Source organism: Watersipora subatra, chromosome 3 (assembly GCF_963576615.1).
Source record: "Watersipora subatra chromosome 3, tzWatSuba1.1, whole genome shotgun sequence".
Lineage (NCBI taxonomy): Eukaryota > Metazoa > Bryozoa > Gymnolaemata > Cheilostomatida > Watersiporidae > Watersipora > Watersipora subatra.
The window spans coordinates 11,252,111-11,266,268 of NC_088710.1; the positions used below are offsets into that span (position 1 = coordinate 11,252,111).

The following is a 14,158-nucleotide window of genomic DNA, read 5'->3' on the forward strand; positions in this document are numbered from 1 at the left end:
TAGAATAGAGAACAGCAGTTGATATAAAGAAGGAAGCATGAGTAGAAGTGAAAAGAGATTTTTTGGCTATGGAAGTATTAGGAATTCCTTTCCAAAAACCAGATTAATAGTGAAGATGCATGTAGTAGTATGAGCAAAAATGTTGAATTGTTTAGCTTTAGATATATACCGTAAAACCTTTAATTGAATGCCATGGAACTCTATTTTTAACCCTTCCTTTATAGTGGCAGTAGATTTGAGACAGGGTTCAAATAGAGGTTGGCATTGTATTTTTCAAATGCCTCATCAGAATTTCGGAGCGATAAATTTAGCCCTTTTACTGGCAAAGCGAATGTCACCTATATTTTGCCCTCTCTTTCTGGAAGAGCGATGTTAAACCTGTTGAATGCAATAACTCTGCCAACATAACTACAACTTGTCAAAGGTCTTTTTTAAATATGCATTGAGCAACCGAGAAATACCTTTTCCAGTAAATATCTATTGCTTGCAAATAGCCTGCGATCACATTATAGCCTTTGTACTGCTTCAGAAGTCGTTGAAGTTTTCAATTTTTATTTCATTCTAAATTTGGAGACATGTATTTTTACTTCATATGTATATGTCACATTGTTGCATTGTTCACATTGTTTTCACATAAATTAATATAATTTCACATAAATCCATACGTGAATTCACATAAATTCACATAAATGCTACAAATACACATTCATGAACAAGTGACATAAACAAATCATACTTATATCACATGCAGAAACAAAAGTTAACGTTTTAAAACAAAAATATGTGCATCCTTTGCTTGGACAGCTGTGTTCTGGTTGGTTCTTTTGATAGAACAAATGTTTTTTGGTTGTCTAATACTCTCCACAATGCCTTCGGACCTCAACTCTATTCTGTGCTGCATAACTAGTCAATATTCGCCTCCAAACAATTTTTTGGCATTCCAAAACTTTCATTCAGTGCATTTAGCGCAAATGCATCGCGTAAATGTAAATGCAAACCGTTTTCATATACGTGTACTTTAAAGTATCAAGACCTAAACAAAGAACTTCTATTAGCCTGAAACAGATAATAATTACTTCTACGGTGTTGCTTTCAAAGCTTCAACAAAAAAGATGCAAAAATTCTTTTGAGCTAAACAACAAGAAAATTGATTGGTATTGGTGTAATCGATTTATTATTAATACGATTTTGTGGACACTTTTCTACTGGTCAATTAATGGGGGTCCTCCCATGTTTTGTGACGATTCTGACGGCCCGACGAAAGGGATATTTAAAAATTGACAGACGAGACGACCATTTATCAATGTAGGTGACGATGATTGTGTAAGTAGGATTACTAAAAGTACGGCTACACGTAACGAGTTTTTCGTTGGTTCTGAGTTCTGACCGAAATCACGAAAAACACAGAATTAATCAGTCGAAATTATTAGAGCAGAATTATATGAGCTGTGCATGCTCACGGAGTTCATCGACGAAACACTTTTAACAGATTAAACAAATTATTAGCGAGCACGATTCTAGCAGCTTTAGAAATTAGTATAGTCCAAGACATGTATCGCGGCACACAATAAAAGTACGAAAGCAATTCAACATAGAACACACGATGTAACTGTTTAAGTTGCACTATTGTTGGTTAGCGAGCACGACTCTAGCAAATTTTAAGATATATGTAGTCCGAAAATAAAATTCGAAAAGAATTTATTAAGGAAAATATTAAGGAAATTCACCATAGTAAATACGATGCAACCTCTGCTGCTAAAAAGGAAATATAACTAAAAAATAAACAATTTGTAGCTATAGCGTCCAAACAATAAATACATACAATAACGCAATCTAAGCAGTTGCATTGTGTGTACTATGTTGAATTGCACTTATACTTTTATTGTGTGTCATTATACGTTTCTTGGACTATACTAATTGCAAAATCTGCTGGAATCGTGCTCGCTAGCACGATTCTAGCAGCGCAGCATAATTCTGTGTTTCAATCATTTCGTGATTTCGGTTAAAACCAAAGAAAAATTTGTTACGTGTAGCCGTACTTTTACTAACTTATTATTTGTCCATAAATCAACACGTTCAACCAAACCTCACTAGTTTTGGTTTGAAGCATTTAGCTCAGCATTTATAGACTGCCAAATAACTAGAGTAAACAGCAATGAAATGCCACGACATTGACAGCAAATCCGTTTCCAATTCTGTGACTGACAGTGATTATTAAAGACAATCTCGGTCTATTTTCAGTTCAAGAAATGTAGCCCTAAAAACCTAAGATGGCTGTCACTTTTCGCGGAGTAATCAGCAACGCTCCCAAACATCACTAATAAGTTTGTGAAGGTCGCTGGTTGAGCCATGCTTTTGGTTAGCAGAAGTTCAAACTGAGCAAGTTTCAGGTTTTTAACGCAATCCAGTGCCACCAGAATGGATATTTGTATTAAAATAACGAATGTGAAAAAAGAGGTTGTTTTGGTTACCAACTTGAAAAAGGTGACAGTGATGTTAAAAGTGACGACAGTGATTTTAAAAGTGACTATTCTCATGACAACTTTGTGTGGTAGGACACCCATTAATACTATTGGTTGGTAAAGATCAAATATTGTTAAAGGTTGACATGCAACAAATATCACATTACAGCTATTTGGTATCAAAAAATTCACCATGCCTTACTCTGTTGTGTTGTAGGTGCCAATGTGTGGACATGTGATTACAAGCTCTTAAATGCTCAAAAACAAAAAGCCGCCGTAGATTGGAATCCGTTTATTTCTCTCACGTAGCCATGACAGTTTGGTTATTGTCTTGTCATGTGATGTTCTCACGTGAATTGAAAGGCCAATAAAAAGCTCAATATAAACTTATCGTAGCACTAGTTTATGACAAACACTTTGGGTTTTACCGAAGACACCGTATCCAATATAGATGCTCGCTACTTTACAGCTTTGTTTCGGCTTGAACTAATCGTCAAGTCGTAATCTGATCATGTGACCCAATACTTTGAAAGTAATTTTTGCAGCGCTTTTCGATTATCACAGGTGACCAACAGGCTCATCATGATTATCAGACAACGATATGTACTCCTTCGAGGTAAGGTTAAAAAATTAAATGATTTTTTTACGGTAAGTTATAAGATATCACTGCTAAAAGTGACAGCATTACAATGACGATAAAACAGACGCGTAAGAACAATAGACATAGTTTTATTGAATGCGTAAAGTACATGTATATTTGTGAAAATATTTCGACGAATAAGGTTGCATAAAAGTGTAAACAGAAACCATCTACCACAACTACGTCGCATATGAGCCGTTTTGGAAAGAAAATCCAAACTACGGCGGTCTCGTGTAGCTGCAATTAACTGTTCCTTTTTTAGCTTTTAAGAGCTTGTAATCACATTCCTACATATTTTGCACCTACAACACAACAGAGTAAAACATTGTGAATCTTTTCATATCAAATAACTGTAATGTGAATTTTGTTGCAAGTCAACCTTTAATGTGGTGGTCAAACAAAAGTGTTCATTTAGAGAGTGGCGCTGTATTTTTTAACCTTTCTCCCAAAGTGGCAGTCAAAAAGAAATGACGTTCAAGTAGAGGTGGCGGTCAATTAGAGATTTTAGAGATATCTCGTAGAAACCAATTAGCAGGCCAAAAAACTGTCTAGTATTTTGAAAGTCAATGGGAGAGTGTTGAATTTAAGTTTAATACTGGGGTTGAAAAAAACAGTCAATAGGTTAGAATTGCAGTTCAAGAAACTATAAACAGATTCAAAAAGTGCTCATTTTATAGTGAGTTTGACATACATGTAGTTGGCATAGAAACAATTAGTTAAATATTGAATGGAAGTTAAGGTGCTTGTGTTGAAAAGATTGAGAATAAAATGTTTGGGCAGAACTGATTTAAAACAGCTGAAATCGTTAGCTGTTTCAATTTCATAATGCGATTTTGAACTTGAGCCTGTTAAAAAGTTTAAACGTGTCAGGTTGTTTCCAATAAACACTATTTCTGTTTGGTTACATCGTGATGTTTTGTATTGGTCAAGTTGAAAAACTTGACAAATATGTCTGGCAAAAAGAAAGGTAGTGGAAAAAGCTTTACAGATAAAGAGTTGTAGATTGATAGAACTGCTGGAGATAGGGTAAAAAGTAATGAAGGAAGTACATTGAGAATATGTAACAAGAACCAAAAGAAGATGGCGAATCAACTATTACAAAAGTTGAAAGTCAAGGAAGTGCCATTCAAGCCATGCAAAAAGTTTATATTCACTAAGTATCTTCAGTGGAAAAAGTTATACCGAGACAATCAGAGTGCTAACAATGTAGCTGAACCAACAAGTTTTACAGATAAAGTAAGCATTCTTTAGCTTAGGTGTTTAATGAGGGCAACCTGAGCAAAGGAGAATAGCTGAAATCAAGGAAACAAAGAAAAAAGCATGCTTGAAAAGAATGAGGGTGAAAATCGAGCGTGAAGCAGCCGCCACTGAGCTAGAGAATACTGAGGAATTCAAAGTCTCTATCGACCAGTTGGGCTAAAGTTTAGAAGAGGGTTGCTATGAGTTGGCTTACTACAATACCCAGATATGTGGTGCCAGCTTTTACACAGTGTGCCATGACACAAGAGGTATGTCCTCACATGGTGCAATGCGATTCTATGATAATATCTAATAACCACCATAGATTAAAACTATAAAAGTTATGAAATGTTGCACACAAATCATGAGCCATCAGGTCTTTATTTGCCACCTCCCTCCTATCTCCCTTCTCTCTTTTGCCTCTTTTGCTAGAGAGCAGTTGGGCTAAGGTTCAGAGGAGGATCACTATGAGTTGGACTAATAGGTCAGAATCAGAATATTTCGGTCAGAATCAAGTTAGGACAAGTTCGAGTTGGCTTACTACAATGCCCAGATCTGTGGTGCCAGCTTTTACACAGTATGCCATGACACAAGAGATATGTTCTCACATGATGCCCAATTCTCTTAGGGAAAGAGAGTTAATGAAAAAAAAGAGAAAGTAGCTGATGTTGAGGATTCTTCATTGATCAAACCTTCAGTCTTTTAATTAGGCTGCAGTAATGAAAGTGATCATAGCACTAAGGATGGTAGTCAAGAAGGTGTTGTTGGTGATACAGATAACTGCGGTCATGATAGTGGTAGTTGTATGAGAAGTACCGGTGGTGATAGTTGCACTGATGGTTGTAGAGAGGAAGGTGGTTTTGCAGTTGGCACAATATTTGACAAGCGAGATGAACTAATCATAGAGGAAGCCTAATGAAGCCACGAAACATGGACATGTGAAGTGAATCATTTTTTGATTGCTTTAAACAGAAGAACAAAACGGGCATGTTAAGCTGGCTTGAGAAGCCCAAGCGACATTGATGGCTGAGGTAACAACAGTTGTGGTGTCATGAAAGCTGTGAGAAGATAATGGTGTACTAATATTTACAGCAAGTATGTAAAATTTAATTATTTAATGTGTAGAAAAAAATATAACCTCTCTTCATTACATACATCATACAAAATTGTACAGTAAGTGTTGTCGTACACAAGGTTTTGGAAAAAATCAAATTTTTATAAGCTGGAAACAGTTGAGTTGCCATTTCAGATTAGAATTCATGGCTGAATATCTTTAGCAGCTATTGAAGTGATGTATAAAAATTGCTTTTTTGAAAGCTGTTCAAACTATGTTGCTGTTTTGTTTCTGAATGTAAAACTGGGTCACAATGCGGTTTTGTTTAAACAGCTTATAAATCATTTATTATTAAATTACAGTGAGCTGATGATGGTAATTGTAGGCAGAGAATACTAAAGATTTGTTTAAGCTGTTTTTATAAAGTACCTGTAATAATAAAATGCTTTTGTAACAAAAACAGGTAATGTGTTATTTAATTTCTGAGATGGTAAATTACTGCTTTATGGTGCTTATTAAAACATTAGGATACTAGAAAATAATTTTGACATACATGTAGTTTGAAATAGTAACAGCTCATCAATCAACTAAAAGTAACATATGGGTAGAAAAATAGCAAATGGTGTTGCGACTAATTCTCATGCATATTTAGTATTGTTAACTTTTATATTATTTGTATAATTGAATAAAATAAAATAAATTGAAAAGCTGTACCAGTTGAGACTTATTATTTTCATCACTATTCTAGGTTTGGTTTACAAAGGTTGTTGGTGTATTGTGCTATTCTGTACTAGCTAAATTAATACATATTACTCTTGATAATATATCATTTATATTTAATTGTATCAATGCTTTGTATCCATACGTACATAACAGTTCTGCACTTTTTGTAAAATTTAAATATGTATTTCACACCTCATGGCTGTACCATATAGATTCAGTAACAGTGCTATTTAAATAAGCCTTTTTAGTTATTCTTCTCTCCAAGTCACTTTATTTAATCATGTTCATTATTGGTTTTGAAATTTTATTGTTATAGTTAACAAATAGCCAGGAAAAATACAGTAAATAATCTTTATTTTTTTCAAGAAACTGTACAATAACATCTACACATCTACAAAAGTTTGAACTGGCGATGGCGGCAAATTAATGGTAGAATAGGAAAAACCGCCAAGCAGAGATGCGAAACACTGTAGTCAGTCCACTACGCCCTATCATTTTGTATGTACTGTTTGCCATGTAAAACTTTGCTGTGGATAAATAACCTGCTCGTGGCATAACAACATTTTTTACAGTTCTTCAGTTTTGCTTGCTTGAGCGCAGAGAAAAAACTGTTTTGCAGTTGCTACTGATTTTCATTGAATTTTAAAACAGCAAATTGGGATCTTTTTGAAATACGCATATTTTTATTTCAAAGGTAATAACCAAAAAGTAGAATAAAGTGAGGTGACATTAATGAGCTGAACATTTTAGCTATAATGCCTTTATGATGAGCAAAGATTGCACATTTTAAATAAGTAGGTTTCTAATATGAAGCTGCTGATCTGTGATACCCACATGTTAAACAAAAGCTCTACACATACAATGATATTTTTTATCAGAACTTACGGGGTATAAATATACTCTGTGATGTGAATCCGGAGTAGCGTCTTCTAGTGTCATCACCAGGTGAAACAACATCACTAGTGCTGACTCTTACTGCTATTGTGTAACTATTGCCTTCAGATCCTTGAATATCATAGACTGCTGTGTAGTTTTCTGGAATAAATAAAAAAGACTTGACTCAACATCTTTATGTTTATTCTAGTTTAATAATTATGACTCACAAATTAATATGAAAGACTTGACTCCATTACATATTTATACACAGAAATAAAAAAAGGAATAAATAACGTTTTTTTATGTTTCAAAGATTTTTTAAGGTAAAAGAAGAAATATAATTTTATTGTATGCACGGTACCAGTTCTTTAGTGTCACTTGATCAAGAACATATAACTGCTCAACAGTTTTGCAGGGAATAAGTAAACAAGCTTACCAGCAGACTGAAAATTGGCACGTGGTAGTTGAATCCGGAAATCATTTGTAGCGCAAGAGAGATTCTGAGATACAGAGTAGCAACTCAGGTGTACTGTGTTGTGAAATGAGTTAGCCTTGAACCTTAAGAGTACATTTACTTGAAATCTCAAGTCTCCACTTGAATAAGGACTTAATGTAATATTTGTTACTCTGGGATCATCGGGAGCTAAGAGAGAATAATCATGCTAACTGTGAAACCAATTTAATACATTATGATAGTTTTAAAACAATGTACTGTAATTACAGAAAAACATAACAAAACTCTTAAATATAATATAAAAGCTATTGAACCTACCAATGCCTATAAATGATCCAGAGCTAAATGCACTTTGTATGCTTAAAACAGTTGCTGATTTTGCCTTGGCTTTTACTTCATAGGTTAGTCCAGGTATCAATATTCCACTGAGCACTGGACACTGAGCAATAAGTTTTCCATTATGCTCAATCAGTGTGTGGTCTGCTGTAAAAAGGGTTGACATGTAAAATTAATGTTCCTATATGCTACAGAACTTGAAGAAATTATTCTGAGAGTTTAATAGTGCATTGAGCAACTAGCTTTTGATGCTTTGGGTGCTGATAGTTTTATCTAAAAACTTGAGACACCTTGAAGTTTATACTTGGCTTTTCGGCTAAAGATACTCATTCTTGAAATTTTTGTTGTGAGCTAATGTACTGTATACAAAAACTTGCTTGTAATTAATTTACTACTGTTTAGGATTAGAATAACCTGATCACCATGATCTTGTTAATCTTGCTGAGTTTTTGCGCTGACTTCTAGAAAATCCTTCCCAAATTGAATAACCACCTTTGAAGAAAAGGGAACAGTTCCCAGCAATTGCCGTTGTCAATCCAGATTACCACAAACTGCCTAAAGTGTTGCAGTGACAGTTGAACTCGATTTTTGAGAAGCCATTTTTCATACACTCTATTAATCCTTTAATATCTAGCGATGTTTTAAAATGTAAACAATTAGGGTCTCCCAAAGTCTCATGGCATATCAGAATAACAACAACTTCTGTAATGAATATTGATCAAATCAGATGATCTTTAGTTTTTGGTAAACTATCATGACTATTGCTTTTGAGTGGTTTATATATTTTAGTCTATAGACAATTATTGTTGTTGATATGTTGAAACATGGCTCTTTAAACCAATTGTTGAGTTTTTACATTTTGAAACCTCATCTGTTGTTTTGAAGCTAAGCTTCGTGCAAAAATGAACAGAACTTTAAATGAAATAAATGCTACAAATATTTTAATCCATATAACCAAAAATGGTTGTAGGAGGTAGTAAAATGTGAAAATAATTTGAACCAGGTATGATAAATGTGCGGCCTTTAGGCCACTTTAGCCTCTTAGCTGCTTCAATGCAGCTTTTTGGTTGCTGGATAAACACAAAAAAAGTATGTATTTTTTAATCTAATTGATCAGTCAGATTGATCACTGCAAATATCGATTGTCAAGGTAGCTTAATAAAGAAGTTGCTTCTCTTTAAATGATAGAATATTGCAGCACTAGTGGATTATCACAGTGCTTGTACTGCAGAAAAATGAAATCTCTTTTTGCATGTGAAACCCTTTCCAACGGTTCTCTTCTACAACAGAATATTCAGCAATTCTGCGGCAGTGAGTTTTGGCAAGTGATCAATGGCAAATGCAGCAAAAAAATCAAAGTGTTCAGTAGGTAAAATGAATCATAAATTCAACAAATAGAAGAATGATGAATTTTTAATAGTGAAACTGGCAAACAAGAATGGAATGTCAAGTTTAGAATGTTTGGACATCACAAAGACCATGAAAAAATGTTTTTGACTTCTCATATCTGTTTTAACTCTTGGCTTGGTTAATGAATCATGCTCTTGCTTTATGTTTTTATACATATTTGTCATTTGTTTTAAGGATGTCAGGGTGGTTTAGTTGTAATGCTTTTGACTGTCAACCATGAGGTTGGTGGTTCGAGTTCTGCCTAATGTCAAACTGACGAAAAGCTCTCAGCAGGTGTTCAATCCTAAATTGCTGGATCATTCGGATCTAGGCCATAATGTGGGCATGTTAAAGATCCACCTCTTTCCTTCGCACATTGGGCAAGTGAAATAGCTATCTGGCTCTGTCAGACTGAGCATGTTGCACTGGCATCCTTTCAGGTTAATCTGATAGTTTTGGCAGTGGTAGATACTGACAACCAGGTCACTTCTTTTCTATTATACTGCTCGACCTAAGTATCCATCGCTAAGATGCAAATTGTTGTCAATTTCCGACAGACAACCATATTATTACTATCATTTGTTTGAAGATATATAGTAGTCGTTATGTACTTACTTTCAAACAATGTACTAAGCTTTCAAAAGTTTTATTTTCAAGTGTTTTTATTCTTTATAACTATCTCTAATGAATCTTGCTTGACTAAATCATTATGCTGTAACTGATTATGTATATATAGTAACCTATGCGTGCATGTATTATTTTATAAGCCTATATCATTTACTCTTGCTACTGCATGTAATACTATTACTTATTCTGCGTACAAGTAATTACTGTCTCATGGATTGCTGTCTCTGTGTTTCCTACCTAATGGTTACGCCATTCGTTATGTCATTCGTTATGTTATACATATTATTGTGTCATTCGAATACAAGCGGTCTTGGTGTCAAGTTAGCTGGTGCACTATACAAGGATAAAAGCACTTATTACAAGCTATTTCGGCAATATGAAGCAATGGCAGTAAAACTATCTGATTTAATCAAATCTTACGAGGACAATAATATCAGTATAATAATAATAATAATGCTTTGTATGAGCAGCTGTCTGAGGATGTGAAGGGTGACTATGTTAAGCTGAAGAAAGAACTACTGACGGCATTCAGCATAAATATATACAGTGCCTACAGTCAACTACGTGAGCGAGCTTTGCAAGATAACGAAACAGTAGACGTTTACCTAGCAGATTTGAGAAAGCTTGTAGAATCTATGGGACAGACTAATCTAGAACCGCTTCTCAAATGTGCTTTTATGTCAGGGCTGCCATCTGAGATAGCATGCCAGCTTAAAGCTACGGCTGCCGTAGAGGAGATGGAGTTAAGGGAAATTGTAACTAGAGCTCGAGCAATTCTTTCTTCAAATTCAGGTGCGTCATCTTATGAATGCTGGGCTGCTACACATGACACACGTAATCAACCAGCAAAGGGTGTTCAATGCTATGCTTGCTCAGGTTTTGGACATATTTCAAGACATTGTCCTACAGGAAGAAGAACAAAAAGTTTTTCTACTAAGCCAATTTGTGGTTACAACCGCAATAACATCGGTTATATAAGCAGAAACTGGACAGCTAAGGAGCAGCAGGGAAATGAGAATGGGGAGCCTCAGCATCGCATGCTCTTCCCAACAACCAACACTAGAAACGATGCTGCCAATTATATTTGTGAGGCTTCATAGACTGTTCATAAAAACTCTAATTGATAGTGGATGTGAGCAGTCGGTAATCTCAGTTAGTGTTGTTCGTAAATTAGGTCTTGGCATAAGAGGGCAACAAAGGACAGTAAAGATGTTAAATGGAAATAGCACGCAATGCTGTGGAGAAGCTGACATCAATGTAGCTATAGACCATTGTGACACTATTCAGTTACGTTGCTTGGTAGTACCTGAGTTAGTATGTGGGTGCGAGTTGATTCTTGGTGTAGACGGAATCTACAAACTTAAAGGTGTGACAATACGTGCAAGAGACAGGGTAACATTTGGATGTGCATCACAACCTGTGGTTGCTATGTTATATGAATATAACTCCGAGTTGAAAAAGCCTGAGACAGACTGTTTGACTATCGAAGATACTGACTTCAAAGCTGTATTTGATGGAACTAAGTAGACTGTAGTATGAAAATGGAAAAGCTACGAACCAGAGTTGAAAAATCAATGCGCTGAGTATGCTATAAACTCCGACTATAAAGAACAATACAGCTGTGAGATTGAGCAGTGGATCTCTAATGGCTGGCTGGAGCCACATGATGTGAAGATTCATGGCGACGTAAGTGGCATAATTCCACTGATGGCAGTTTTTCAGCCAAATAAAGGTAGAAAGGTGAGACCAGTGATGGACTATAGCAGGGAGTTAAACAAGCATGTGAACAGCAATCCTGGAAATGACGTAGCTATATGTCAAGAAAAACTGAGGCAGTGGAGAACATTAGGGAACAATGTGTGTATGTTAGATCTGACAAAGGCATACCTACAACTTCATGTGGACAGTTCACTACAACGGTTTCAAGCTGTTCGATTTAATGGTCAGTTATATGTGATGACAAGGTTAGGGCTTGGCTTGAATGTGGCACCTAAGATAATGTCTCGTATCTTAGCGAAGGTTCTGTCAATGGATGAGAAGATAGCCAAAGGCAAAGATCATTACATAGATGATATTGTGGTAAATGAAGATGTTGTGTCAGCGTTGAAAGTGAAGGATCATCTGCAGAAGTACGGCTTACTGTCAAAAAAACCAGAAAGTCTGTCAAGCGCACGAGTACTGGGTTTGAGAGTAAAGGCTTCCAACAGCGGTACTCTCAAGTGGAGTAGAGACTCTGAGCTGCCAGAAGTGCATTCCACTGTGACCAAACGAGAACTGTACTCAATATGTGGCAAGTATATTGGTCACTATCCAGTTGCAAGGTGGTTGCGAGTAGCATGTAGCTATCTCAAAAGAGAAATTAACGCTTATGGGTGGGACAGGTACCCGGTAATGTCAAGAAAAAATTAGATGAGATTGATAACAGCATACACCGCCATGACCCTGTAACTGGTCAATGGAAAGTACCTGCATCTGAGAGTGGTAAAATGTGGTGCGATGCTAGCAGCTTGGCAATAGGAGCATGTGTCGAGATTGATAATCAGATAGTAGAGGATGCAAGTTGGTTGAGAGGTGTCAATGATGGGGCCCATATCAATATGGCAGAGTTAGAAGGAGTTATCAAAGCAATCAATATGGCTATGAAATGGAATCTCAAAAATGTGACAATTTTGACAGACTCTGCCACAGTATTTGGATGGGTGAAATCTGTATTACAGGACTGTAAAAGACCAAAGGTGAGCGGCCTCAGTGAAATGCTGGTGAAACGACGCCTCAATCTACTAAATGATCTAATCAGTGAGTATCAGTTGGTCTTACAAATAACTCTTGTAAAGTCTGAAGACAATAAAGCTGATGAACTGACTAGAGCTCCCCGCAGATGGTTAGAGAAACGAGTATGTGCTGTCAATCTAACGACTTCTGACAGTATAGAAGGGAAACTGCGTAATCTACATGAAGCTCATCACCTAGGCGTTGATCGTACATGGTATCTAGCCATAGAAAGGTGAGGGCCTACTGTAAAAAAAAGACATTGAAGAAGTAGTGAACCACTGTCATGTGTGCAAACGAGTCGATCCTGCACCAGCTCATTGGGAAACTGGTCAAGTAGACGTGGAAAGTGATTGGTATCGTTTAGCAACTGATATAACACACTACCAGGGAATCCCGTACTTGACTATTATTGACTGTGGATCGAGCAGGTTTGCAATTTGGAGAAAGTTAAGAAACGAAACTTCTCCCGCTGTCATGGAACAGTTAGACCACATATTTTGTGAGCGCGGGTCTCCAGTAGAAATATTGTCAGATAATGGACCTTGCTATAGATTGTTCAAGCCTCTTCTTGACAAATGGGGTGTAAATCATATCTACAGCTGTGCTTATAGAGCTTCTGGCAATGGAATGATAGAGTGCAATCATCGTACTATTAAACGCATGCTTGCCCGCTCTGGTGGTACTGTCAATGACATGCTATATTGGTACAACAATTCTCCTAATGCCAATGGTGTTGTGCCATTTAGGAGATTGTGTAATTACAATCCTCAGAAACAAGAAACTACTAGAATATCGGCTAAATGGGACATTAATTTAAACCCTTACAAAGTGGGTGACCAGGTGTATGTAAAACCAGGTAACGCCAAGTGCACATCAGTGTGGAAAACTGGTAAGGTTACTTCCTTGGTCTCCAACACAGCGGTTAAAGTGGATGACATGACTCGCCATATAGGAGACCTAAGATTTTGTTGGAGAGTTGATAAACAGCCAGCTACTTTAAACTGTGAGTTAGACATAGCTAATACTAATACTAACGAGTCAACTGAGGGTTTAATAAACGTTGAAACTCCACCTGTAACTAAAGACAGTCACAACAATTATTCAACTGCAGCTAACAATGCCACTAGACCAGCTAGGGCTAGGAAACCCCCAGATTTTTAAGTAGCTGGTTTTAATTGATCTTGGAGATCAGGGGGAAGTGTAGTCTATGTATATATAGTAACCTATGCATGCATGTATTATTTTATAAGCCTATATCATTTACTCTTGCTACTGCATGTAATACTATTACTTATTCTGTGTACAAGTAATTACTGTCTCATGGATTGCTGTCTCTGTGTTTCCTACCTAGTGGTTACGCCATTCGTTATGTCATTCGTTATGTTATACATATTATTGTGTCATTCGAATACAAGCGGTCTTGGTGTCAAGTTAGCTGGTGCACTATACAAGGATAAAAGCACTTATTACAGCTGTAACTGGTTTTGTTGTGTTTACAACATTAGAAAAACTAAGAGTTTTAAATATATCTGGCCATAAATAAGATAATTGATTTTTGATAACTGACTGATTGTGCACTTAACTCA

The 14,158-nt window shown here is 36.1% G+C and overlaps 1 protein-coding gene across 1 annotated transcript; it reads left to right on the plus strand.

Moving 5' to 3' along the window:
* Nucleotides 1-4,182: 4,182 nt before the first annotated feature.
* Nucleotides 4,183-13,733, plus strand: LOC137390338 (uncharacterized). Its single transcript, XM_068076670.1, has 7 exons — nucleotides 4,183-4,338; nucleotides 10,271-10,592; nucleotides 10,710-10,886; nucleotides 11,146-11,323; nucleotides 11,420-12,059; nucleotides 12,182-12,804; nucleotides 13,124-13,733. Exons 1-7 carry the CDS (start codon nucleotides 4,183-4,185, stop codon nucleotides 13,731-13,733), a joined length of 2,706 nt encoding a protein of 901 aa, XP_067932771.1.
* Nucleotides 13,734-14,158: the final 425 nt, after the last annotated feature.

What these genes read in the sequence shown, in the direction of transcription:
- LOC137390338 (XM_068076670.1), top strand. Translation starts at nt 4,183, where the DNA reads ATGGCGAATCAACTATTACAAAAGTTGAAAGTCAAGGAAGTGCCATTC. An exon ending in AATTCTTTCTTCAAATTCAG is followed by an intron (nt 10,593 to 10,709) that starts GTGCGTCATCTT and finishes ATTGTCCTACAG; the next exon opens with GAAGAAGAACAAAAAGTTTT. An exon ending in GCTGTATTTGATGGAACTAA is followed by an intron (nt 11,324 to 11,419) that starts GTAGACTGTAGT and finishes AGAACAATACAG; the next exon opens with CTGTGAGATTGAGCAGTGGA.